The 26,617-nt window shown below is 40.3% G+C and overlaps 7 protein-coding genes across 17 annotated transcripts; 5 read left to right on the top strand and 2 right to left on the bottom strand.

The window, feature by feature from the left end:
• Positions 1-59: 59 nt before the first annotated feature.
• Positions 60-3,845, bottom strand: LOC104818774 (T-complex protein 1 subunit gamma). Its single transcript, XM_010548503.2, has 13 exons — positions 3,714-3,845; positions 3,569-3,630; positions 3,404-3,476; positions 3,037-3,104; positions 2,884-2,953; positions 2,464-2,532; positions 2,313-2,384; positions 2,144-2,217; positions 1,187-1,849; positions 992-1,117; positions 783-887; positions 616-690; positions 60-530 (listed from the first exon to the last, which is right to left on the bottom strand). Exons 1-13 carry the CDS (start codon positions 3,736-3,738, stop codon positions 345-347), a joined length of 1,668 nt encoding a protein of 555 aa, XP_010546805.1. The 5' UTR covers positions 3,739-3,845; the 3' UTR covers positions 60-344.
• Positions 3,846-3,998: 153 nt separating this feature from the next.
• On the top strand, positions 3,999-9,933 carry LOC104818773 (phosphoglucan, water dikinase, chloroplastic). Of its 2 annotated transcripts, none has more exons than XM_010548502.2 (19): positions 3,999-4,234; positions 4,331-4,928; positions 5,020-5,106; positions 5,205-5,333; positions 5,419-5,544; positions 5,617-5,795; positions 5,899-5,983; positions 6,230-6,379; positions 6,451-6,503; positions 6,626-6,834; positions 6,979-7,097; positions 7,190-7,260; positions 7,448-7,565; positions 7,826-7,912; positions 8,031-8,117; positions 8,206-8,282; positions 8,357-8,519; positions 8,606-8,711; positions 8,832-9,933. In XM_010548502.2, exons 1-19 carry the CDS (start codon positions 4,059-4,061, stop codon positions 9,734-9,736), a joined length of 3,525 nt encoding a protein of 1,174 aa, XP_010546804.1. In that variant the 5' UTR covers positions 3,999-4,058; the 3' UTR covers positions 9,737-9,933. The 2 variants fall into 2 exon arrangements, with proteins under 2 accessions (XP_010546804.1, XP_010546803.1); XM_010548501.2 differs by having other exon boundaries at positions 8,606-8,717.
• A 439-nt stretch (positions 9,934-10,372) lies between these two features.
• Positions 10,373-15,941, top strand: LOC104818771 (UMP-CMP kinase 3). 5 transcript variants are annotated; one of them, XM_010548498.1, is made up of 11 exons: positions 12,604-12,624; positions 12,977-13,045; positions 13,142-13,194; positions 13,536-13,587; positions 13,798-13,915; positions 14,157-14,313; positions 14,449-14,529; positions 14,647-14,754; positions 14,837-14,908; positions 15,345-15,404; positions 15,687-15,941. In XM_010548498.1, exons 3-10 carry the CDS (start codon positions 13,174-13,176, stop codon positions 15,354-15,356), a joined length of 621 nt encoding a protein of 206 aa, XP_010546800.1. In that variant the 5' UTR covers positions 12,604-12,624; positions 12,977-13,045; positions 13,142-13,173; the 3' UTR covers positions 15,357-15,404; positions 15,687-15,941. The 5 variants fall into 5 exon arrangements, with proteins under 5 accessions (XP_010546801.1, XP_019058775.1, XP_010546799.1 ...); XM_019203230.1 differs by lacking the exons at positions 12,604-12,624; positions 12,977-13,045; positions 13,142-13,194 and adding exons at positions 10,429-10,454; positions 10,551-10,603; XM_010548497.1 differs by lacking the exon at positions 12,977-13,045 and having other exon boundaries at positions 12,561-12,624.
• LOC104820076 (two-component response regulator ARR22) lies at positions 10,779-11,232 on the top strand. The gene is made up of 2 exons (XM_010550448.1): positions 10,779-10,952; positions 11,035-11,232. Exons 1-2 carry the CDS (start codon positions 10,779-10,781, stop codon positions 11,230-11,232), a joined length of 372 nt encoding a protein of 123 aa, XP_010548750.1.
• Positions 15,942-16,093: 152 nt separating the features above from the next.
• On the bottom strand, positions 16,094-19,903 carry LOC104818770 (DEAD-box ATP-dependent RNA helicase 3, chloroplastic). The gene is made up of 10 exons (XM_010548496.1): positions 19,415-19,903; positions 19,024-19,160; positions 18,520-18,934; positions 18,324-18,422; positions 18,003-18,227; positions 17,521-17,898; positions 17,259-17,402; positions 17,075-17,170; positions 16,685-16,956; positions 16,094-16,600 (listed from the first exon to the last, which is right to left on the bottom strand). The coding sequence occupies exons 1-10, from the start codon at positions 19,787-19,789 to the stop codon at positions 16,522-16,524; spliced, it is 2,220 nt and encodes a 739-aa protein (XP_010546798.1). The 5' UTR covers positions 19,790-19,903; the 3' UTR covers positions 16,094-16,521.
• Positions 19,904-20,564: 661 nt separating this feature from the next.
• Positions 20,565-24,420, top strand: LOC104818769 (transmembrane protein 184A). Of its 6 annotated transcripts, none has more exons than XM_010548494.2 (9): positions 20,565-20,826; positions 20,976-21,163; positions 21,260-21,416; positions 21,522-21,595; positions 21,876-22,025; positions 22,483-22,768; positions 22,879-23,112; positions 23,190-23,590; positions 24,012-24,420. In XM_010548494.2, exons 3-8 carry the CDS (start codon positions 21,261-21,263, stop codon positions 23,553-23,555), a joined length of 1,266 nt encoding a protein of 421 aa, XP_010546796.1. In that variant the 5' UTR covers positions 20,565-20,826; positions 20,976-21,163; position 21,260; the 3' UTR covers positions 23,556-23,590; positions 24,012-24,420. The 6 variants fall into 6 exon arrangements, with proteins under 6 accessions (XP_010546796.1, XP_010546795.1, XP_010546797.1 ...); XM_010548493.2 differs by having other exon boundaries at positions 24,007-24,420; XM_010548495.2 differs by having other exon boundaries at positions 23,992-24,420.
• Positions 24,421-25,740: 1,320 nt separating this feature from the next.
• Positions 25,741-26,535, top strand: LOC104818768. The gene is made up of 2 exons (XM_010548488.2): positions 25,741-26,070; positions 26,160-26,535. The coding sequence occupies exons 1-2, from the start codon at positions 25,993-25,995 to the stop codon at positions 26,412-26,414; spliced, it is 333 nt and encodes a 110-aa protein (XP_010546790.1). The 5' UTR covers positions 25,741-25,992; the 3' UTR covers positions 26,415-26,535.
• The last annotated feature ends 82 nt before the right edge of the window (positions 26,536-26,617 follow it).

Here is a 26,617-nt window from a genome sequence, read left to right as displayed (position 1 = left end):
ATTTTCAATGATACATATCCTCTTGGAGTCCACAAATCTGATTTGATGACAACCAAAAGGATAAAAAGTGAGGATGAGAATATTAAGACTTTGAATTTTTTTTCAAAAAGACAAAAAATAAAAAAACCTAAATCTGAAAAGTCTGCACCCAGAAATTCAAAGTACATAACAAGCAGCAGCAGCAACTAAACCAGTGGATATCAAATTCCAAAAAGCTCCCAACGTTTTGGTCAATGCAAAATTTTTTTGTGAAAGAAATCAAGGGGCCCACTTTCACAAAGACATTGCACTAACTCACCCAATGACCAAACAAAAAGAAAAGACAGAGAACCTGTTTTTTTGTCTTAGTCGGGAAGTATTTGCTCGCCGTCAGCATCTGCTTCAGTTTCAACAGTAGGCTTTGAAGGAGCCTGTCCTGGAGCTTGCTTCTTCTTGATGCCGCTCACTATATCGTCTATCCTCAGGAGCATACAAGCCGCTTCTATCGCTGTCTTGAACGTTTGCGCCTTCACGTTGTAGGCGTCCCATATCTGCTCGGGTAAAAAAATAACGTTACTCACACCGACTAAATGTATGTATGATTGGGGAAATCTCGAGGTCGGGTTTCGTTCCTACCTTGCTTTCTTTCATGTCGACAATGGCACCCGAGTTCCCGTCAATGCCCACCCATGCATTTTCACCATTCGCGTGCTGTACCAACCAACCAACAAAATTCAATGTCCAGAAAGACGAGCAGCGGGGGAATAGAAGGCTGTAACGTCTTAGAAGTTTAGAATATGTACCTTTCCTTGCAATGCGGTCATAGTTCTGATAATGTTAACCCCGCAGTTCTGAGCCAAAGTCCGGGGAATAGCCTCGAAAGCTATAGCAGCTGCTTCATAAGGCCACTGGTTCCAACAACAGTCAACAACAGTAAACTCTTAGGCACCCACCCCATTCGACGATTCAAAGATATATTTAGCTTTTAAGGCAGGGAAATGATCGAATCAACCTTCTCTATGCCTTCGATCGTCGAACTCTTCTGTTTTAAAGTGGCAGAAACTGTTAGTTCAGTTGCTCCACCACCAGGAACAAGCTTCGGGTTCTTTATAATGTTTCTTGCGACAGACATGGCATCCTGCAGTCAGAACACATTTTAGCTATAGGATGACGGTCTGATATTTAGTTCATTAAACTATTGACACACCTGTAGATTCCTTTCCACTTCATTGAGGAGATCTTTACTCGGTCCCCTTAAGAGTACAGTACATGCTTTGGGTTCTTTGCATTCAACAATAAAGGCGAAGAACTCGTCCCCAATTTTCCTGACCTCAAACAAGCCGGCCCCTGTACCGATATCAGACTCCTGCAGTTCATCGGGTCTGTTCACAATCACTGCCCCACATGCCTTAGCAATTCTATTGTTGTCTGTCTTCCTCAACCTACGGATTGCACTGACCCCAGCTTTACTGAAATAGTGACATGCCAAGTCACTAAGCCCCTTCTCCGTAATCACTAAATCAGGTTTGAACTTCAATATTTGCATGCAGATATTCTCGATGTATTCCTCTTCCATCTTCAACAGTACTTCCCAATCCTCTTCTCTAACCAACTCGGCATTGGTTTGATTTTCCCCTTTTTTGTACTCAAGGGGACAGTCAAGAAGAATAATCCGAGGGTTGACAATCTTTCTTTTCATTTTACCAGGGGCAACTACATCCTTATTAATCATCACTCCTCTCAGAACCTTAGAGTCCTCCAACTGACCACCAGGGACCTTCTCGACCTTGATGTACTTTTTTATATCTACTTCCCTCAATCCTTGCCCAAGATCAACACCGACAGTAGTAGTGGCATCAATAGCCAAATCCTGATACAACCAGGTAAATCATGCAAACTAATTTGAGTATGGTACTATGGACAGCCATAATATAATTCACCGTAGAAAATAGAGCATCACTAGAAAAGGACAAAAGGGCACATCCCGCACAGAAATAGATAACTTACTTAGTATCATAGTAGTGCAGGTTCTACATATTTAGCTACATGGATATATCTGTGCCTTCCGTGAGTCATCTTACATTTATATTATAAATCAAACCGAAGATGGTGAAACCACACACGATGATACAAGCCTAAATGTTACAGTAATTTAAGTACTCACAGCAATTAGATCTCCGAATTGGCTGGTGAACTTTGTCCCTATGCAGCTCTTGACTAGTCCTAACATTGTTGCCCCTGCAATCATAAAAATTTCATAAGTATTACCATAAAAGAAAAGTCAAAAGATCAGCAGGACCAAATTAGCTGCACCAAGCTAGTTTCAGACTTACGGTCATTAACATCAATTGACATAGAAATTTTGTCAAGAACAGCGATAGCATCCTCAAGAGCCTTATTGTAAGCTGCAGCAAAGAGCATTATATAGATTCAAAACAACATAATTTCTATGAAAACGATGAACAATCTATGGTGCAAGCATACCTCGGCATATGACTGTGGGGTGGTAATTCTTCTCAATAAAAGCTTGAGCAACATGTAACATTTCACCGGCTGTTGGGAAGAAAATTACCATGAGTACAAACAACAGAAAACATGATGCATTCGGAACTCATGCATGTTAAACAGATGTGCCTCAGTCAGCACTTGGTATTTCTATGCCAAACTACACGCTCATACCACATAGCAGCACCTAGTTATCTGATAAACACTATAAAAAATATCTTAATTTATTCTAATGAATCAATGATGTCTGAGAAGTTATAATTCACCATGCAAAACAGCCACCCGATAGAGTTGTTTTCACTATGTAATAATCCACAGCTATGATAAGTGAAACATTGATTGAAACCAAGCAATTGGCAAGCAGACGATTTTGCAAAAATTTTGAACGAGGGTCCATACCCAGCACAATAACAGATGTTGTCCCATCACCAACTTCTTCATCTTGTGTACGGCTCAACTCAATCATTGACTACAACCACAGCCATGATGAATGGATCGGTGAGGTAAGAATCGAAGACAGTGCGAATGGGAGAGGGAAGGAAAAAATATTACTTTGGCAGCAGGATGAGCAAGATCCAGTTCACGCAGAATCGCATTTCCGTCATTGGTGACAACAATACCTGTGAATAGACATAACGGAAAAGCTTGAGCTCGGCTGATACGGCCAGTCATAAGTTTTGAAACAGAGGAGACAGCAAAACCCGTAAGACAAGCAGAACCCGCATACACTGAGGGTCATATAGAGCTGAAGCATAGCAACGATATTCCAGAAAGTATTTTACCAAAAAAAAAAACGATATTCCAGAAAGTATAAACCCTAATGGGGCCTCTTCTGAGATCTAAAGCCACCATACACAGGCAGAAAAAAACCCTAAGGCAACGCACGAAAAGTCGAAAGAGCAAACGAACAAAACCTTACCTCCTCCAGCATCAAGCAGCATCTTCAGCATCGAACGAGGACCCAATGTCGTACGGATGATATCGGCCACAGCCTGTGAAAATGGAGCCCAACACACTCTGGTGAAGCCATGATCGAAAAAGAGAAACGAAAGCGATAAGCAGAAGAATCAGAACCAAACATTACCTTTGAAGCCTGAATATTAGCATAGTGAACCTTGGTTCCAGATTCACGCTTCAGCGAATCCTCTGAAACATTGCACGAACAGTTTAAGGTCACAAACTCGAAACTAACTTACGAAAAGCTCCGAAATGGATAGAAGAACACTCACTGAGAACGAGAACCGGGGCATGCATGGCTGCGATCTAAGCGAAGACGGAGATTCGGAGAAGAAGCTGAGACGGAGACAGAACAAATTCGAATAGCGGCAAACAAATCTCAGTGGAAATGGGAAAACCTTGAACCTTCCTCCACTTCGGTCGCTCTCCCTCCTTTTCTTTGTCGGGCTATCTATCAAGCCCAATAGCGTAAGCCCAATTTTAAATTTTTTTTTCTTATAAATAATAAAATATTCTTTTTTTGGAAACAAGGGAAGATATTTTTTGAAATGCTATTTTTATTCGTTGGTGACTGAAGAAGGAACGTGAAAAAAATCTATCATCGTTCTCGCGATCCAATGGAGGTAGTCAGCAGCCATTGCTGCAGCTCTCGATGCATCTTCTTCTCCAGAAGCTCGTCACTTCCAAGGCTCGTTTTCTTCAGTCGCCGGGTTCCTTTTGGTCGATCGCAGAGATTCAACCATTCTTCTTGTCGCATCACTTGTACTGTTTCTGCTTCGGCTTCTTCCACCATGTACGTTTCATATTTTCTTCTTCGTTTTCCATTTGTGGTTTCGGTAGAATTAATCGTTTGGTTCCATTTTGACAAGCTAAATTTGGTATGGGACAGAGAGGAACAGCGGCAGAAGAAGGACGATAGGTCGGGCAAGAAAGTGATGTTGAAATTGAGATTGGATCATCAAGTTAAATTTGGGGAGCATGTCGCCATTTTGGGGTCAAGCAAAGAAATAGGATCATGGAAGAAGAAGGTGCCTCTCATCTGGACAGAGAAGGGGTGGGTTTGTGAGCTGGAGCTGTCCGGAGGACAGGTGCTGGAGTATAAGTTCGTGATTGTCCGGAAAGATGGGTCTCTCGCATGGGAATCTGGCGAAAACCGTGTTCTTCAGCTTCCAAATTCTGGCAGTTTTTCTGTTGTCTGTCGCTGGGATGCCACCAGAGAGCCCCTTGATTTACCCCAGGAGGCTGGTATTGATGATGATCATGAAGATGATGTTGGTGAGCAAGATGATCATATAGTGAACAATGACGGCGTGCAGATTGGGAAGAGCACATTGGCTGGACAATGGCAAGGCAAGGATGCGTCTTTCATGCGGTCCAATGAGCATCGCAACAGGGAAGTCGACCGAATTTGGAACACCACTGGTCTTGAAGGGTCAGCTCTCAAGTTGGTGGAAGGTGATCGAAATGCTAGGAACTGGTGGCGAAAGGTTCTGTCTCTGGCTCGTAGATTCCTCGCATTTGGTTTGAAAATGGCCAAGTATTAAATGTTTCTCATTGTTATGTGTTCTTGTACCAAAGCTTGAAGTAGTACGTGAACTTATAGTTGGGAGTATTGAGAGGGAAGAACGGCTGGAAGCTCTCTTGTACTCTGCCATTTATTTAAAGGTTTCCCTTTTCCTCATCACAGCTCACACTTTTTTTTCGTTTCTCTGGTAGTTTGCTCGTTTGTTTATCTTCTGTTTCCTTTTTTGATTTCTATGCAGTGGATAAATACGGGCCAGATTCCTTGCTTGGAAGATGGAGGTCATCATCGTCCAAATCGGCATGCTGAGATTTCCAGGTTTATATTCCGTGAATTAGAGCGCATTTGCTGCAAAGATGCTTCAGCAGAGGTTTTCATACCACATCCTCCTCCTCATGTGCCACAATGATATTTTTCTTTAGCATCTCGAAGTGAGATATGATTTTGTTTGATAGGAAGTACTTGTGGCTCGGAAAATCCATCCATGCTTGCCATCTTTTAAAGCGGAATTCACTGCATCTGTCCCTCTAACACGAATTAGAGACATTGCCCATCGCGGTGATATTCCTCATGATCTCAAGGTGATAATCTCTCTACCTTTTGCGTCAATAGATAAGTTTTTATGGTACTTGTCTATAACATTTTCGTTCCAGCAAGAAATCAAGCATACCATACAAAACAAGCTTCACCGAAATGCTGGCCCAGAAGATTTAATTGCGACGGAAGCAATGCTAGAAAGAATTACCAAGAACCCAGGAGAATACAACGAAGCCTTTGTGGAGCAGTTCAGAATATTCCATAATGAGCTTAAGGATTTCTTCAATGCTGGAAGGTATGCACCATTAGTTGGTTCGGAATCATGCGCATTTCCGGTCTGGATTTATGTGTTGTGGTTGTCCCACACATTAAATAATTCCCTATGTATCTTGTTGCAGCCTCACCGAGCAACTTGATTCCATTAGAGCATCTATGGATGATAGAGGTCTTTCTGCTCTTAATTTGTTTTCAGAATGCAAAATGGTAGGTTCTTCCTTTGGTTCTTATATATTCATCTTGTTGTTCTGCACTGTGCCATGTCTATGCTATTGGTTGAGAAGAACAAAATATTTCACCATGTGGGTGGCAGTAAGCCTTTACATAATAGGCTTTGCTTGCATAATCTCCAGTATAACATCTGGATGCAATTACTATCCAGTATAGTGACACTCAGGGTTTTGTAATTGTGAAGTTCCTTAATCTGGTTGATAACGAAATACACATTTCCAGCGTCTTGACTCATTGAGAGACTCGACTGATGTCCCGGAGTTGATCAAAATGATGCATGCTCTGAATTCTCTGAGAGACGCAATTGTGAAGGGCCTTGAAAGTGGCTTGCGAAATGATGCTCCGGATGCTGCCATTGCAATGCGACAGAAAGTAAGATCATTTTGCGGATTATTCTCTATATTATGCGAGGATATAATTCATTTTGGTGGTTCACTTTTTAGTGGCGTCTCTGTGAGATTGGCTTGGAGGACTACTTTTTTGTTCTCCTAAGCAGGTGGGCATGAGCTTTTAATAAGTTTCTGGAACCATATTTCCTCAGGCTGTTGTTTTATTCTCCTCCTGCTTGATATCATGGACTTGATTCTAACCCGTTTCTGTTGTCTTTGAGTTGAGTAGATTCTTGAATGCTCTTGAAATCGTGGGAGGGTCTTGTCAACTTGCGGAAGATGTGGAATCAAAAAATGTTGGCTCCTGGAATGACCCACTTGATGCTCTGATTTTAGGCGTTCATCAAGTAGGTTTATCTGGTTGGAAGCGAGAAGAATGTGCAGCTATTGGGAATGAGCTCAAATCCTGGAAAGAGAGAGGTCTACTCGAAAAGGAAGGTTGTTTCCCCCTTTTGATTATGCGATATTTTGAGTACTTTAGTCTAATTCATGATGTTCAAGGCAAGGTTGTAGAAACATTTGTACAAGCTTGTGTTAAATGCTGAAAGGCTCCTCTTTTTACCTTTTTTTTTTCATGTGAAGGAGGAGAGGATGGAAAAACCATTTGGGCGATGAGGCTGAAAGCTACGCTGGATAGAGCACATAGGTTAACCGCGGAATATTCTGATGTACTTCTTCAAATATTTCCTCCTAGTGTTGAGGTATGCAAAGTCTTATGTCTAATTTTCAGAAGTATATCTACAGAATGAAAACATTTTCTAATATTGTAAAGGCAATATGCTAATGACTTCAGATTCTAGGAAGGGCTTTTGGGATTCCAGAGAATAGTGTCAAGACCTATACAGAGGCTGAAATTCGTGCTGGGTAAGTTGAACCTTTACTTCCTAGCTTATTCAACACAAGAAATCTCATATATGTGGATTCAGAAATCATTATGGTGAATTTTGGGAATGGTTACCATTTTAATATTGCTCATGAAATTTGTACTATTTCTTAACAGCTGGTTTCTTACTGCAAGTTCCTTGATTTTACCTGTTATTCTGCCTTGAAGTGTAATTTTCCAGGTCTCAAAGCTCTGTACTCTTCTTCTGAAAGCTGTTAGAAATTCTCTCGGTTCTGAGGGCTGGGACGTCATTGTCCCAGGATCTACTTCTGGAACATTAGTTCAGGTACATGCAAAATGAATAAATATCTGAGTGATTTTTGTCATTTCAAGAAGATTTGGTCAAATCATAACATACTAATTTCATTACCGTAAGAAATTTTTTTACGAACTGATCAGTTCATTATCTATCTTTGCCAAAGAAATTTATCATGCCTTGGAAACTTTTGACAATCCGGTCGAAATGTAGCTGTTATAGCTCCAGCTTCAAGCTCTTGATGTGAGTTTCACATTTTCCGATATTACTCTTGACTATATCTCTTCCAGGTTGAAAGCATCGTACCGGGATCATTGCCACCAACTGCAAAAGGTCCTATCATTCTTATTGTCAACAAAGCCGATGGAGATGAGGAGGTTTTTAAGCCTTGTGAACTATCTGCTCTCTTCTAAACCTGCTCTTCCTTCCTTCGCGTTACCTTTAGCATTTGCCGAATTGGCAATATAATACAATACCTTTCGACATACTTGGCAGGTAAGCACTGCTGGGAGCAACATAACAGGAGTTATACTTCTGCAGGAATTGCCTCACTTATCTCACCTCGGTGTAAGAGCACGTCAGGTACGAGCTTTTTTCTTTCGTTATTTTCAGTTCTCTTGCCATTGCATTTTATTTTATGTTCTATGTTTTCGCATAATTTTTTCTGCAGGAAAAGGTTGTCTTTGTTACATGTGACGATGATGAAAAGGTTGCGGATATACGTCGGCTTTTAGGAAAATTTCTGAGGTTATTTTCTGTCATTATTGAATTTATTCATCGTTTTTTCTGTATTCTGCCTTCTGAGATGACGATCCTTGCAGGTTGGAAGCATCTCCAAGCCACGTGAATCTGATACTCTCGTCTGAAGGTAGCGGTATCCTCTCGAATGTGATAAAGGATAAGGACAGTGACAGTTCCTCTACTGCCGATGAAGATTCACCTGCTGTGTCCTTGTCCGCATCTACTCTCATTTCCTCAGATAAGGTTGAACCCTTTTACTTCTTTTCTATTTGCATTCATCGATCTTCGAATTCAGATCATAATGTTTTTCAAAAAAAAATCATGGATAGGACTTATCCGGTGGAGGAATTATAGCACTTGCAGATGCAGATCTGTTAACCTCTGGCGCGAAAGCCGCTGCGTGTGGCCATCTGGCATCTTTAGCTGCAGCTTCCGGTACGGGTAATTTTCCAAAATTTCTGGTTTTGAGAATCCGAGCTTAATGCAATATACTTTTACTAGTTTTTTTTTTTCCGAATGTTCCTTCTGATTTCATATCGAGCCTTGCAATGTCAGTGTACAGTGAAGAAGGCGTGCCGACATCGTTTCTAGTCCCAGCTGGTATCGTCATACCTTTCGGCACTATGGAATTGGCTATAAAGCAAAGTAATTCCGCAGAAAAGTTCGCGTCGCTGCTGGAACTGTTAGAAACTGCTAGACTGGAAGGTGGTGAACTCGATGACATATGCAATCAAATCCATGAAGTGGTCATATCCTTGCAAGTGCCCGAAGTCACGATGAACGGCGTAGAAAAAGCTTTTCCATTGGACGAACGTCTGATCGTGCGTTCGAGCGCTAACGTCGAGGATTTGGCCGGGATGTCGGCTGCAGGGCTTTACGAGTCAATCCCTAATGTGAGCCCTTCCAACCCATCTATCTTCTCGAGGGCTGTGTGCCAAGTTTGGGCGTCTCTCTACACGAGAAGAGCCGTCCTGAGCCGTCGAGCTTCGGGTGTGCCACAGAAGGAAGCTATGATGGCCGTTCTGGTTCAAGAAATGCTTTCTCCAGACCTCTCATTCGTGCTCCACACTGTGAGCCCATCAGACCCCGACAGCAACTTTCTCGAGGCTGAAATTGCCCCTGGCTCAGGCGAGACCTTGGCATCAGGCACAAGAGGAACGCCATGGAGAATCTCCTCGGGAAAATTCGATGGGGTCATGAATACGCTTGCGTTCGCGAATTTCAGCGAGGAACTTCTGCTCTCGGGAGCCGGTCCTGCCGACGGGAAGCTCATATGCTTGACGGTAGATTACAGCAAGAAACCGTTAACGGTGGACGCAATGTTCAGACAGCAACTCGGACGGAGACTCGGTGCTGTCGGATTCTATCTCGAAAGGAACTTTGGCTGTGCACAAGACGTCGAAGGATGCTTGGTCGGAACGGACATCTACATAGTTCAGTCGCGGCCACAGCCTCTGTAGTAACGAAATAACGAAGACGAAGCCCGAGATGCGGGATCAGATTCAGTCAAAAACAAGATCTGTACCTGCTTCGTTTCCTTTGTAATCTGTTGTCCGAATCTGTTAGTAGATGTCTTCATGCGTGTGTGTTTAGTTAGAGCTGTCACAAAAGATTTCATTTTTATAAATGACTTACCATAAGTTAGCCTTCCTTGTTATGGGGAAAAATAACAAGAGCTGATACATGATTTGGTTTGAATAATTATGTTATTAATTAGCTATTAAACTAAATCCAGAGCCAAAACATTAAAACATCTAGAGAGATTGATGAATATTGGTACAGCAATCCAAACGAAATCATCCAAATTAAGTAACTGAGAAGATTTTTCCCCGAAATAGAAACAATCTCAAAGCAAAGCAACAGCTTTTAGCAAGATCTGCATGGATCTTTAACAAAATCCATTCGATACTCTTTTATATGAAATCATTCACTCATCTCATGTTCTTCTCTTCCTTTAAGTAGGCATTCAAACAACACAAAAAAATAAAAAATCATCAGAAAAAAAAAAAAACAAAAATGATGAGAGGAACAACAACAGGCCATGAACTCCCAAACCTGTCGGAAGCGAAGATCACCGCACGATTCGATTACCGTTTTCTCTTTCACCAGATCTGATTGTTGTTCGGATCTTCGCCTAGATCTCCTGGAGCTCAACCCTTTTCTCCCATTTTAGCTTTTGTTTGTGCTTATTTCGTTATGATTAACTGTTGCACGGTGGATCTCCATGAATTGTTCTGCATTGGTCTCTTATTGTCAATTGAATGCTCTTCGCAGGAAATATTTGATCGTAGCTTAACTTAATTGCCATGGGAAATGCTGCCAACAAGGTAATGAATTGAAACTTCCATGGAGGATCCTTCATACTAAAAGTTTATGTAAATGATTGTTGTGTTTCACTGCTCTTATGTATGTTTAGGCATTATTTACACCAAGATACCCAATCTTAGTTTGGAAGAATGCTATGCATAATAATGCTGTTGGGATAGTGTTTTGTGTGATAGTATGATAAAACTTCCCAATAAAAAGGCCTCTTTACCGATCAGAAAACTTCTGATGTTCGGCATTCAGAACGAGGTTGTCTGCAACGGCAAGGAAGCCGTGGACGTGCACTCTTCCGGCAAAAACTACGACCTCATCCTCATGGACATGGACATGCCCGTCATGAACGGCATCCAGGTACGTAACCCTCAAGGGCACTATCGTAATTACCGTCATTATCAGGGCTTAAGACCTTGTACTAATCTCTATTTTATCCAAGGCGACGAGGAGGCTAAGGGAGATGGGGATAGAGAGCGTGATAGCGGGAGTGTCGACGAGGACGAAGGAAGGAGAGAAGAAAGAGTTCATGGAGGCAGGGCTTGATGATTTCCAAGAGAAGCCTCTCACCATTTCTAAGCTTCTTTCCATCCTCCATAAACTCCATCCTTCCTCCAAATCTCATCTTTTGTTTATATGATTCGACCGTTTTTTTTTTGGTAATTTTTTTTAAAATTCCTGAAATTGTAAAATAGTGAAAAATTAATTTCTAAACTTTTCCAAACTTTCAAAATATTTTATTGGAATTCTCAAACTTTTTAATTGGTAATAGAATTTTTTTTACATAATTGATCCACAAATTCGTTTAGAAATTAAAATGACACTGTCTTACAAATTTGAGAATTATAATGATAATAAATTTGTCAAGTTTTTCATCATTTTACAAATTCATGAATTTTAATGGATTTTTTACGTAGCATTTCATTATACCATCACTTTTTCATTTTGTATTTATCTCTTTTTTATACAATAAATTAAGTTTGGTTTGGTTAGCTTTAGCTACACGCTATTCCTTCGCCTTCTTTTTCTTATACCATTACTTTATTTCGCACTATAATTAAATGTTTAATCACACATTTGCCTAATTAAAACCAATTTCTTGCATGAGAGATAGAAAATAAAATACTATATAAAAACTCTAAATTTTTTGAAAGTTATTTTTAAAATTTTAATAATCAAAAAAAGATCTTAGAAAATCCTTGACTTTCGAAACAACATCATTTCAATCCATTTCAAAACTTCAATTACTAAAAATAAAATAAAAGATAAAATCTAAAGATTATAAATTTTAATAATTATATAAATATATTGATGTTCTAACTATGATATTTTTAGATATGTATTTATAAAATGATTATCCATTAAAATTATCTACCATATAAATTATCCTTCATCTTTATAAAAACATCTAAAAGCTATTTTATTTGGTATTTCATTACTTCAATTCTAAATTTTTGGAAATAAAATTAAAACAGTAAAATATTATTACAAATATAATTTTAAAGTGAGTTAGAAAATAACTAAATTAATAAAATTATAAGTCTTTAAAAGTTTTTATAAAGTTAGAGATTTATTTGGACTTATGGATAATTGAGATTTTAAACTATTTTTTGAAAAAAAACTAAAGATATTTTGTTTGAGATTCATTTGAGTTTTAGATTTAAAAAAAATCTAGAGTTTTTTTTTTCATATTTCACTTTAACTCTTCTTCTTCTTACATAAATTACATTGATTACTTACAAAAAATATATTTTGATTTATGTCTTTAATTTGGGATTAAGCAAACCATTGAATTAAATCTACTTGTATCTTCTGTTTCAAGTTACCACTTTTTACAACACAAGCAAATTGGTCATTAAACGGAATCGTATTTCGGACTTATTATGCTATTTTATTATATATATGCACATGATTACACATATACATGAACATGTGTGTATATGTATGTAGATGTGTGTGCATATTTATGTCATTCTCTATCCCTCCTCTCGTCGCTCTCGTCGAACCAAATTCCCGGGGTCCTTTGCTTCAGGTGCTCTCCTCTCAGATTTTTTTTTGGGATTTCTTCGCAATTTTGTCGCTTTGATTGTCTGAAAATTTATAGCAGAGTTCAGAACTTGTGTTTCGGACATTGATTCGATTCGTGTCTCTCGTTTCATCGTTTTCTCATCTTTTTTATGCGTATCGATTCCTAGATTTCTGGCGTTATATTTCTAGGTCACGGTTTGCTTCGTAATGGTTTGATTTGGATCTTGTACATCATTTCTTTAATCTGATTATCACTGTTTTTGCGCATTTGTTTCGAGTGAGTTCATGTCCTGATGGTGATAATCGGACAAGTTGTGTATGAAAATTGATTCGATTACCGTTTTCTCTTTCACCAGATCTGATTGTTGTTCGGATCTTCGCCTAGATCTCCTGGAGCTCAACCCTTTTCTCCCATTTTAGCTTTTGTTTGTGCTTATTTCGTTATGATTAACTGTTGCACGGTGGATCTCCATGAATTGTTCTGCATTGGTCTCTTATTGTCAATTGAATGCTCTTCGCAGGAAATATTTGATCGTAGCTTAACTTAATTGCCATGGGAAATGCTGCCAACAAGGTAATGAATTGAAACTTCCATGGAGGATCCTTCATACTAAAAGTTTATGTAAATGATTGTTGTGTTTCACTGCTCTTATGTATGTTTAGGCATTATTTACACCAAGATACCCAATCTTAGTTTGGAAGAATGCTATGCATAATAATGCTGTTGGGATAGTGTTTTGTGTGATAGTATGATAAAACTTCCCAATAAAAAGGCCTCTTTACCGATCAGAAAACTTCTGATGTGATAAGGCTATGCTATGTAACTATGATACACATGCTCCACTTCCAGTGTTTATCTTTCTCGAGAAATATATCGATACTCGTACTTAAAGTTATCTGGGTGCATTTCTTCAGGAGGCAAATGGAAGCGGAACTGAGAATAAACCTACAGTTGTGTTTGTCCTGGGTAAGGAGTTCTCCTTGAGGTCTCTTCCTGTGTCTATGCCAAGTTAAATTTCTGCTTATGTAGTACTGTTATTAGTTTGCTTTCTATTGATGGTCCATGTGGTATTCTCAAAGGTTGTTTCTTGTGTGTCAAACACATGGAAACTATAGCACGGTCGAGTTCTATTCCCTCTCTTCTGAATCTATTCCTTGTTTTCAATTGATTGAACAGGTGGTCCAGGCAGTGGAAAGGGTACCCAATGTGCCAATATTGTCAAACAATATGGTTACACGCATCTGAGTGCTGGAGACCTTCTTAGAGCTGAAATCAGTTCAGGTTCTGAGAATGGGTATGCCCAAAACCATGATGTACTGAAAAACTTCAGCATTATTGTTTTCTAGCATCTACGTGCTATGAAAATTTGCTGTGGCAAAAGCATTAAGATTCATCGTGCTTTGTACTTCCTGTACTTTTGACATGTGAAGTGTTTGTTTCTATTTGTTCGGCAAACATGGTACATCTGCTGTTCAAGTACTTTCACCTGTCTTTACATCCCTCTCTGGGTTCATTTTTTTTGTCTGGTTTTACAGAAACATGATCCAGAACATGATTAAAGAGGGAAAGATTGTGCCTTCTGAGGTTACAGTTAAGCTTCTTCAGAAAGCAATGCAAGAGAGTGGAAATGACAAATTCCTTATTGATGGCTTCCCCCGTAATGAGGAGAATCGAGCAGCTTTTGAAAATGTTGTAAGTATCTAAAGGTTGTCAATCTTTTCTAAGTAGTCCTTTCTTGGTGCGGTATCAACTCTCTGTGCCAGTTAGTTTAGAAAGTGATGATTCTATGACAATTGCTGCTTACATGAGTTCTTGCTGGTTCTGCAGACTAAGATTGAGCCAAAGTTTGTCTTGTTTTTTGATTGCCATGAAGAAGAGATGGAGAGGCGCCTATTGAATAGAAACCAGGTTAATATAACATTTCTGTTCGCTGTTGATGTTCATCTAGGCTTCTTTTCGATGACGGGTTTAAAATATATATATTTGCTGACTCTCTTCGCCTACACATCTTCTCTGTCAATTAAGGGAAGAGAGGATGACAACATCGAGACTATAAGGAAGCGATTCAAGGTCTTCCTTGAATCTAGCTTGCCAGTGGTGGAGTACTATGAAGCTAAGGGGAAAGTTCGGAAGGTGAAATTTTATTCTTTAGTTTTAATACTTTCAGTTTCTAGGATTTGAAAATCTGTAATGAAAATTCTGCTACTTCCTTCAGATTGAAGCTGTGAAGCCTGTTGAAGAGGTGTTTGAGGCGGTGAAGGCCATCTTTGATCCTGAACGTGAGAAGGTAAATCTCCTTGTTTGTTATATTCTCTAGGAATCTTATCTAGTGGGATAGTTCTCAGAATGATTCCTGTAGTGTGGATATACGATTGTCTGAATAATGATTCCGTACTCTATTTGTCTGTGCCTTTGCGGAAGATAAAACATCTTTGTATGATTTCACACTTACATGTATGAGAATGTCACATGATATACTCAATCCGCTATCCGCTTGTTATCTGAGCTTAAACTTTTGTTCGATTTTCGTATTTTTACAACTGCTTTTGGACACAAAGATTTAGATGGATTGCTAAAAAGAAACAAGCAGTTAGAGTTCGGTGTCTGAGCAGACCAACCTACCAAAAAAATCAAATGGAGTAGTGAAGGATCAAGTTGCTATGGTTAATAATATATGCACATAACTCATGCACATGTTTCACGTCGTCTATGAATGTTTTCAGGTCGCAGCCTAGGTGTCATTGCAGCAAAACCAGACACATCAAGGCAGATTCCTCGATCAGGTACAAATCTGCGATAATGATTCTGTTCGAATCCTCGATTAAGCAATTATATGTAGAGTTTGAACTTCGGGTTTTAGAATTATATAGTAATAGAAAGGAGGAACTAAGAATCTGGAATTAAAAGGAGTGGAACTGGAAGGATGCTGGTGTTTATATATAGTTGATATCACCTTTACATTTTATGGTATCTGATTCTGAAACTGTCGACGGGGGGGGGGGGGAAGGAATGGAAATGCTGATGCTCTTCTTTGTTTCTTTTGGGCAATGTTTGTTCTCTTGCAGGTGATGGTCTGAATGCTTCTTATAAAGAATATGGCTTGTTTGGTATTATAAAAACATAACCATAACTGCAATTTTAGATTATTATTATACACAATTTTCTCTGCCATCTCCCTAATTTGCTAGAGACTATTCTTTTTCTTTTTGTTTCTTGTTCTTAATTTTATTTTTGGCATGTAGTTCGGTTTGGTTACTGTAGTCTGGCATCAGAGAACACACGAAATAAATCTATAATAGAACAATAATTCTTGTAAACTTTGACTGCATTTCTTGTCCATATTAGTAGACATTTAGCAGGAGTTTTTATGGGCCTAATATTGGCCCGTTAAGCCCAAAGGTTCAAAGCCCATGAGGCTACTTCGATTTACGTGTTTCGTCTGTCGGAACAGCAGATCCATTAGACAATCGCCGAGCAAAAACATGGACCTCCGGTACATATATCCGACACAACACAATATCAAGTACAAATAGAGACATGTCACGTCAACAAACTTAAGAACTACTACCCATTTAGTCCACAGAACCCAAAAAGGTACAGATTTTGGTATTTCCAAATGCATATATATATATATATATATATATATATATATATTAAGATCTATCAGCTCTTCTCGTTTCGCCATAGCCAGAAAATGCGATCGAGAATGAGAACACCTCCTTTTGGTTTAATCCTCCTCCAACTCTTTTTCAGTGCTAATACCTGCTTCCAAAAGACGCAACAGAAGCTCTCTCTCTCGCTCTAATGTCCTCCCCCTTCTCGGACAGTAAACAAGGTCCAAGATTCATCCGTTACCAACCAAACAGGACAGCAGCCTCGAGAGCGTAACTGAGTTTACACTTAGTAGTCTCTCTTGCCGGGACAGTCAGTGGCCCTGTGGCCCGAACGCCCACAGATGAAGCAAGAACCTCCGAAACTCCTGTTTTCAGGCTTTGTTTCTTAACACGTCTATTATAGGGTGGATGGATGGTGAGAGGGAAAAAAAACAAAAACGGAAACTTACCTGTCTCGCGAAGAAGAAGAGGACCTGCTTGATCTTCTTCCACCACCGCTAATCAACCAATCATCCTTGCTTTCCCTCGAGCCCCGAGACCAGTTGTTTCTACCTCCTCTCTCATCGTCGGAATCTCTACCCCCACCCCAACCTCGTGACCCTCTTCCAGATCGGGATCCCCTCGAACCTCCTCCCCTGGAACCTCCCCGGGGCATCCGGTCTCTGCTCGAAAACCGCCCATAGAAGTCACTAGCTGGCCCATCATCTTGCAGAGGAGGCAACTACAAGAGAACCCAAGGAGAAAACCCATTAGTCAAGAACAATGTCAGAACCATTCTATCCGATCAACAGAATGTAAAAGGAAAGATTAAGTTTTCCCACACATAAACCGGTACCAACCTTAGTAATCTTGGAGATGGAGTTTCCTGGTGGCAGTTCTTGGTCAAGGAGCTCTTTCGCAATATCCTCCGGAAGATCAAAAACAGCTCCTTGCACCTGATACTAACAGATTCAGTCCTTTTGTAGAAAAAAACAGAGAGGTTTGAATAGATATATTGCTAAAATATCAATCATAGGCACTGACCCTGTCATCCGCAATCAAGAAGATTTTTCCAACTTCATCCGCAGCTGGAGTATATACATCAGAGAGGAAACCAGTAACAGATCTCACAGATAGATAGCCTCTCGAATTTGATGGATCTCGCATCAATTGCAATGTCACCCATCCCTGCAGTCCAATAACCAGTGTCAAGCCATTTAGTTTTCCTTTCGGGTAAAATCCATGAAAGAAATCGATGAAATGGCTCTTTTTCTCGTTGAGTCTAATGGATGATTGAACATTTTACCTGCTCGTGGCTGATGAGCGATCTAGATGATGGAGGCTGAGCAAAACCACTTAATTGTGCCAAAGCTGCAGCCAATGCACCCGTTCCTTTTTCTTCAAATAGTCTCTCAGCAGTTGCAGAGAAAAACTCGATGGATTCAGGGTGAACTCCATTTAGAGTGGCAACCACTTGTTCTGCCGAGGCTTCCAACACTTCTCCAACAGTTGGTGGGCTAATAAATTCAAAGTTGCAGCCGACATCACGCTCCAGAGATCTCACTGTTCTCCTTTGGCTGCTCGTGAACATCAGAACTGCAGTGCCTTCTTTCCCAGCACGTCCAGTACGGCCAGAACGATGCACAAAAGTCTCTGGGTCATTTGGAAGTTCATAATGGATAATCTGTCAAAGTAGAGGTCAAATGAGCAGACTATCAACATGCCCAAAAATTTCGGGAGATAACATGCTGAAGCATAGATAGTTTAGTCATGGAACAGCAAACTTACGAGATCAACATTTGGGATGTCGAGCCCACGAGCTGCAACATCAGTGGCAACTAGAACTGTGAATTTCCCTTGCCGGAAACCATTGAGTGTTCTTTCCCTCTGATGTTGGGATATATCTCCATGCAATGCTTCAGACGCTATGCTGCTTGTCAACGCAAGTGAGACCTCATCAGCATCTTTTTTTGTTTGTGTAAAGACGATGGTCTTGCCACCCTTTGCATACACCTTCAGAAAAAAAAAATCAAGAACCAAGAAATCAATTAGAATTAAAGACATTTATCTCCAAGCTTGTTTTGCAAAAGATTAATTGCTAAATCATACTGTTATGAGATCGCTTAGTATGGTGCGCTTTGAGGTTGACGTGGCTGGGATGGCATAAAGCTTAATCCCCTCAGCAAGCTTTTCCTCTCGGTCTCCAACCTGCCAATTCAGCATGACATAAAACCAGATAATATTAGCTTGCACTGTCTATCAGAAAATGAGAAGCTAAGACAAGAAAATAAGAAGAAGTTCTAACCAGATCGATATTCAGGGGATTATCCAAGTATTTCCTCGCCAACTTCTTGACCCAAGAAGGCATAGTTGCTGAGAAAAGCATGCTCTGTCGCTTCGATGGCAGATTTTCAAGAATGCTTTCCACGGCCTCCTCAAACCCGACAGCAAGCATCTGATCAGCTTCATCAAGTACCAAATACTCGACCTCTCCCAATTTCAGACTCCTGCCTTCAATCAAGTCAATGATTCGGCCAGGAGTTCCAACAACAACATCGACACCACGAGAAAGAGCACTCTGCTGGGTATTATAGGAAACACCACCATAAACACACACTGTGCTCAAATAGGGGGCAGACTCTTTAATCTCCTTCTCTACTTGCTTTGCCAGTTCACGAGTAGGTGCAAGGACAAGAAGTTTCGGCAGGCGACCAGATCTCCTGTACAAGCAAAAAAGGAAACATTTAAACGAAATGGAAAATTCTGAACGAAAAGGACAAGTGAAAGCCATTGATGTAAGAAGAAAGACCTGAAAGAAGAGTGGTCGACAGCATCTTCAGTGAGGCGTTTGATGATTGGAATACCGAAAGCTAAGGTCTTACCAGTTCCAGTCTTGGCACGAGCTATGATGTCTCGGCCTTCTAAAGCAGGAATCAGAACAGCCCTCTACAACACAAACAGACACCATGTCAAAATCCATGGAACATAAGTACAATGTATCAGCTTTATAGTACAGGAGGCAAAAACAACTCTCCACCACGCAAGAACCGCATACGATGAGTAAACCCATGAAACAGAAGAGCGAAAGCAAACGCCCCGTAGTTTCAATCGAACTCCACCGGAGAGATTGGCGTGAAAGGAAACAACATGACCCCAGTTCAAGTCGAGCATATTTCCATACGAAGGAACGGGAAAAATACCTGAATAGGGAAGAGGTGAGTGATACCCCGCTTCTCAAGAGAATCAGCAAGACGCTCAGGCAAACCAAGCTTAGAAATGGCGAGCTCATCTGAGCTAGGAACGGCCCCGTTCTCTTCGTCGAGGGCATTCTCGTCGTCAGAGAGACCAAGACCTTTGAAAGCCTCCTCGCTGAGCACGGAATTGGGAGTGGCTACGGCCGAAGGAATTACAGAAGAAGATGAGAGGCTAACGCATGGCCTCCTGAGAGGAAGGGAACGGAAGAAGGGCCTGTCCAGAGAGAAAACTAAACAGGAAGGTGTCTTCTTCGACTTGGGCTTGGAGATTTCGAGGTAAGGAACCTGGTAAAGAGAAGGAACTCCAATGGAAGACGCCATTTTTACCGATAATCACCGGCTGAGTGCCGGGGAGGGAGGAGGAAGAAGGGGGAGGGTGAGAGAGAGAGAGAGAGAAGATAAGGCGAGTGTGCTGATGCTACCCTCCACGCTTCATTTCTATGCACCGCCCTATCTTTTTAAAATCTCCAACGAAGAGGCTTTGTAAATCTTAAATGGGCCTCACCATTATGGGCCTTTGAACTTTATTTCTCAGCCCATAATCATAAGCCTTCCAATTTTTCCTTTTTTGTTTTATTTTTTTTTTAGAGGAAAAAGAAAAAAAAATATCTGTAGCATTTTTTAAAAAAATAATTTTTTTGTCTTTTTACTGATTTAATTATATTAAGTGATGATTCGTCTCGACAACAGCAAAATCAGGATAAATTTGTTGATTTGGATAAGCAAACAGACGCACTAAAATTGGAATGTTAGATTATTACGATAAAAAAAAAGGTGTAATTAACTAATAGATTAATAACTCGATGTTTAGCCAAAAAAAAAAGTGTATCACACATAACCATGAAAGGTTCTATAAACCAAACAAAGCTACTGTCCGAGGGGTTTTAAACTACAACCTTTCAAATTGAGTGTCAGATCCATTTCCATCATTTAACGTATAGATTGCGTAATTGAAATTCTAAATATATATTTATACATAAATAAATTCATGAAAATAAAATATAAACAGCATTAAAAAACTTAAAAGAGCAGATAAGAATAATATAGGGTTTGAAGTTGAACTGCACAGGCTGGATTGAATGGACGTTGAATATTATTGCCATTTATCAATTTAAAACTCCTCTCTGTTTTCTCCGTTTCTTCCCTGTTGACGGCGCTTTTGCTATTCCACTGATCCACACCAAAGAAAAAAAAATCATTTTCAAGCAAGAACACGGAAAGGGATTAAACCCTCGTTCACGAATTCCTGGAAAAGTGTGTCTGTGTGAAGATTCCTGTCGAGGGTTTCTCGATTCCGATTGATCTGTCTAGGGTCTTCGATTCCCTACTTAAGTTTTTTTTTTTCTCACGCGTTCGAGGTACGTTCCCGTCATCGATTGCGTTCGGTTGATTCTCTTACGGATCATGTCTGAATTCTGGGTCTCTGAGTTCCGGGTTTTCCGTGATCTTTGCTCATTTGCCCCTTTGTACTGCTTCGGTTCGTGAAATCGATCGTTTTTTCTTCCAGATTCTCTACTTCACCAGCAGATAGTTAAATCAAGGTTCACATCCCGATTCATCGCAAAAATTAGGGTTCCTGTTCCGGTTGGTCCTGCTCCGCTTTGGCCATAACCTGGGTCTTCATCCTCTTGGCAGCGTTCCGCAGGACCAGGAGGCATTTGTAGTTCTTCTAGATCCTTCTTATCTCCTGTACAGGTTTGTGTCGGTAGCTTCTTTGGTGTTTGTTTGCTTTGGAGTTTGATTAACCTTCACAATTTTGACGTTGTGTCTGTTTTCTTTCTATCTTTGAAGAATGGGGGATATGGTTCCCATTTACCTCGATATCGTTGCGTTTCTATGCACTGTCGGAGCCATTGGTTTGGCAATGTTCCACATTTATAGGCACCTCTTGAATTACACAGAACCCACTTATCAGAGATTCATTGTGAGAATCATCTTCATGGTCCCGGTGGGTATTAGCGTCACCTAAAGTTCTTCATTTTGATCTCATTACTCCTATCTTTCAACGTTGGATCTTTCTCCGACATATAATTGATGTTCTTCCAACTCGCAGGTTTATGCCTTGATGTCTTTCCTGTCTCTTGTGCTGCCCCGAAGCTCGATATACTTCAATTCCATCCGAGAAGTGTGAGTATAGCTGACATTCTGATTCTGCCAGTCAATCATGGGACGCGCTCGGTCTAGGACTAAAACTGGCTTCTTATTGACACCTGAGTAGGGATAATGAACTTTTAGAGTACTGCACCTTTGTGTTTCCTTCTTTTGAATCGTTCTAAGAGCTTGTCTGTAGAGTATTACCAATAAGACAATTTTCTGTGTAGAAATGCAGGTCCGATGGTGCTAGCCTGCGTAGTGTTTCCTTTACAAATTTGATAATCTTATCCTTTCTGGCCTTCTCTTGTTTCAGTTACGAAGCATGGGTCATCTATAATTTCCTGTCATTGTGTTTGGCATGGGTTGGAGGCCCAGGAGCAGTTGTCTTAAGTTTAAGTGGCCGCTCGCTGAAGCCATCATGGTGCCTCATGACGTGTTGCTTCCCACCACTACCACTGGACGGGTTAGTTTGCAAAATGAAACCATCGTCTTAGTGCTTCTTAAAGATGTGCATTACATCTTTGCTAAGAAAGTTGTTACCCATTTGTATTATCTGGAAACAAGAATGCTCAGCTGCCTCTCTAACCTATTTGAGAATGGCTGTATTTACACGTAGCGTTCCTGTATATTCCCAGGGCAGCCTTCATTTTACCATATTGTTTCTCACGCAAAACCATAGACATCTTTGAACTTGTTTAGATTCTTGACAACCATGCCACCAATCTTTAGAGATGAAACTTTGACACTGGGGCTATTGTTTGTTGACTTAATCCATGTGTTTTGTTGGAGGCATTGTGAATATTTTGGTCCAGATGTCTTGATCTTTGTGAATTTTTCTGTTTTTATATTGTATTTGAACCTTGGATGATTTCGTGGCTGACATATCTAAGCTCATATGTCATGATGATCTTTTGATGCAGGCGTTTCATTCGACGGTGCAAGCAAGGTTGTCTGCAGTTTGTAATGTTAAAGCCTATCCTAGTTGCTGTCACACTTGTACTCTACGCAAAAGGGAAATACAAGGATGGGAATTTTAGCCCTGATCAGGCATATCTCTATATCACCATCATCTATACCATTTCATACACTGTGGCTCTGTATGCACTGGTGTTATTTTACGTGGCATGCAAAGATTTGCTTCAGCCCTTCAATCCGGTCCCCAAGTTTGTGATAATAAAGTCTGTTGTCTTTATGACCTATTGGCAAGTAAGTCTGTTCATTCTTTCCTATGACTGGAATCAAAATTTGTCACCAGCTGCCCTCTTCTGCTGTTCTCCACATATTCCTTGTGTCTCATGACTCTCTACGTTTTACAGGGTGTTCTAGTTTTTCTTGCTGCTAAATCTGGATTGATTAGGGATGAAGAGGAAGCAGCTGTCTTCCAGAATTTTATAATATGTGTCGAGATGCTAATTGCTGCTGCCGGTCATTTTTATGCATTTCCATACAAGGAGTATGCCGGTGCCAATGTTGGTGGTGCTCGCAGTTTCACGGGAAGCCTGGGACATGCTGTAAAACTAAATGACTTCTACCATGATACAGTTCACCAGGTAACTAAAGCGTTTTTTAAGAACTCTCTTTTAGAAATGATTATTCTGCCCTGATGGTTGATTTGCCATTCTTACAGTTTGCCCCTACTTACCATGATTACGTGCTGTATAATCACAACGACGGCGATGAGGGGACGAGGAAATACCGGTCAAGAACTTTTGTGCCGACGGGACAGGAGATGGATGCCGTGAGAAAGCAGAAACATGTTTATGGAAACAGGATAGATGGTGTTTCACTCTCCAGCCACTCCTCCTCAGGAACAAGCACACCGAAAAGTTCTAGCACGAATTCTGATCCAGCACGACCCGATGCCATGAAATCTTCCTTGCTCATGGATTCCTCGGAATCTCTTGCCACAATGTATGACATGTCACTCATTGACATAGATATATCTAGCTACCCGAGCAAGGTCCCCTCTGCAAATGAAAGTGTAACTAGATAGAAGGAGAAAAGGCATGTGAAAGCCTCCATTAACAGGTACGGATGTGTTCTCTCACTCTATTGTTACTTGAGTTAGGGCTAATAGGGGATGGTGTGGAAAATAGGTCATAGTTCTGAAGATGGTGAGGTGTGTTTTGTTAGGACATGGAGATAAATGGATAAAGAAAAAGCCGTTCAAAATCCCTACCCCTTGCTCTTGTAGCTGTAAGCATTGTAGTTGGTTTATGATGAGCCCTCAACTGGTGTTTTCCTTTTCAGCCTGTTACTTGGTGATGCTTTGTAGATACAAAGGAAAAAAGAACTTTGATTGATTTTTTTTTTCAGGTTGTGAATCATCTTGTCTCAGATCAGACGCATTCCTTATATATGTATATGTATATATACACACACATATACATATATGTATATCATGGATTCTATGTGTTCTTGGTATTTAGCCACTTATGGTGCAGGGCAGGAGGAGAAGTGAGACCGAGGAAAGGCGGCGTTGTTGCTTGTTTAAGGCCTTTAATGGGCCATTATTGGGCCTACATGGGGCCCCTTTCATAAATCTCTGGTGGGTCAATGGAATAATGAATTATTAAATACTATTTTAGTAGGTGGCCCGAACTGTCAACGCCTCCGGTGGCAATGGGCCTCCCCTTCATGTACAAAAAATCACGCGCAGTCAAAAGACAGCGCACGCGCACAGATTGCGTGTTTCTGGCACGCGCCTGATATTCACACTCGTAATGCATCACAGCGAGTGAAACCCATTTGCTCGTACCTTCGGCATCTTGGACCTTTGTCTCTTTGTGTTAATTCCCTTCACAAATTTATTATTTTAAATGGAGAAAAAAGCACGATAGCAATCATTTCACATACCACCCAATATTCCTATTTTCAATTTAAATAATCAAAATTAATTATTGGTAGAAAAGATTCATCCTTTTCGTCACAAACCATAGCCAGACAGAAGTCACATGCATGGCATCCGCTTATGCGGTCTAACTATAACTCCACCATTTCATATGATTCCAAGGTTTATAATACTAATAATAATAATAATAATAATAGTATGCTTCGACATCACCAAACGAGTCAAACACTCTTCAGACATATTCTCTGCCTTGAGTTTTTTTGTTTGTTTTGTAAAAGCTTTAAAAGATCAAATAACACTTATTTTATTCACTCTCATTCTGTATGCTCTGAATCTCGTATGCTAACTTCTTCCAATCCATAGCGTAACACTTCTCACTGTCCTTCCGACAAAGACCGGTACTTAACACAGATGCTGCGGATTAATTGTTGGTAGATGCCGCTCAAGATCTCGCTACCCGAAGCTGACCAATGAGAAGGGGACGAGCCGTAAAAGACATAACTTGTCGGCCAAGAAACTCGACGGCCGGCCAAAACGGGTTCGACTTTACCGTCCAAGAAGGCTCGTTCTCAAGGCCCTCGACAATGTTGCCCGGAAGGATTCTTAGCATTGTGGACCAAATGATCAAGGAAGGTTTATATCCAACAAAATCTCATCCTCTCTGCTCAACGGGGGAGTTTTCCTGTTGTGTTGAACTCTATATGCCACGGTTGTTAAGAAACAGCTTTACAAAAGCTTAGCTTATGTGGGTTTCATAGGAGGAATCAGAGAGAAAAGATATAAAATGCATTTAGGTCATATGATTTTCTGGTAATTGTAATGGTTTTGGGTTCAAAGAAGAAAAAGAAAATGCTCTTTTTATGGTTCTTGGAGCAAACAGAATATATAGAGATTAAGATCTTGTGACCGGTTTCACGTCAATCCGCCAACCAAATTCAAGTTTCAGTTGGTTAGAGACGATTATGAACTTTAAATATGCTCGGTTTGTTACAACGAATCGAATTCATATGCTGTAAGAGCATATACGCGCGACACCAAATTTATAATCATATATCTAAATTAAGCATCACAAAATGTATCTTACAATATCCTATATGTATCATAAGAGCCCCACAAACCCTACATGATAACCAACCCAAAAGTCTTGTATTGGTAGAGTGGATAGCAGATCAAACGTGACTGAAAAAAAGTTACAACTCAAGAAAAAGGCAAGAATATATATATATATATATACATACACACACACACACATAATCATAACTACAAAAGTGCACTTTCCAGAACATGAAAGCTTTTTAAAAAAAAATAGAATGTGGAGACGTGATGACTACTTTCCATTTCCTATGATGAGAAACAACACATAAAAATGTAAGAGTGAGGCAATAAACAAAATGACATATAGGAAGGGAATTGGTTGTAAAGGAGGAAACTTTACGACACTTTGAGAGAAATAAATAAAAGGGTCGTTGTAGGTGTAAAGGAAAAACCGTCGTAGCTTTAAGGTCCTCATCAATGGCGGAGTAACAAAGCTGCAAAATCAGACAACTGAGAGAGAAACACGTTTTTTTTGTTTGAACATATGAGGAGATTGGTACAGAGGAAGATGTGGTGGGGGGTGAACCGTAGGGCCAAGAGAAACTTACACCGTAACCACGAGGTACGTATGCCGAAAAAAAAATAAGCATAATTTGGAATTTTGGACCGTTTGAGATATAGTGTATGGTTTTTTTTTTTGGTTGGGTGTAGAATATGGTGATATGTGAATCGAAGAAAGACATAGAGGAGATACTGAGGGGGAGGTTAGAGACGATAGAGGAGGAGCCGGAGGAAGAGGAGAGAGAGAGAGGAAGAGAGATGCGTAGAATAGTGACGAAGGCAAAGGCAGAGAAAGGGAAAGCCATCGTGAAAGCGAAGAAGGTGAAGAGTGGGAAGGTTTTTTACATGTTGTGTGTCGTCGGCTTAGCCTCCAAAGGCGGTTTCAGTGACCTTTTTCTCCATTGAACACCTTCTTCTGATGATGATGACCATGATGATGATGATGATGCTGATGTGGATGTAAATATATTACATGTGTGTGTGTATCTGTCGGAAACAGCTTCAAGGCATTTGGGTTTTGCGTCTAGTGGGTGTTTGTGTTTTTGTGTACAGACACAGACATGTTCTAGACGTTACAATGTTCGAACCTGGTACCTTGTCTTTTGAAG

The sequence above is a fragment of the Tarenaya hassleriana genome, unplaced genomic scaffold (genome assembly GCF_000463585.1).
Source record: "Tarenaya hassleriana unplaced genomic scaffold, ASM46358v1 Cleome3, whole genome shotgun sequence".
NCBI lineage: Eukaryota > Viridiplantae > Streptophyta > Magnoliopsida > Brassicales > Cleomaceae > Tarenaya > Tarenaya hassleriana.
Note: the sequence above shows the minus strand (reverse complement) of the source record. Positions and strands in the feature narration are given on the sequence as shown.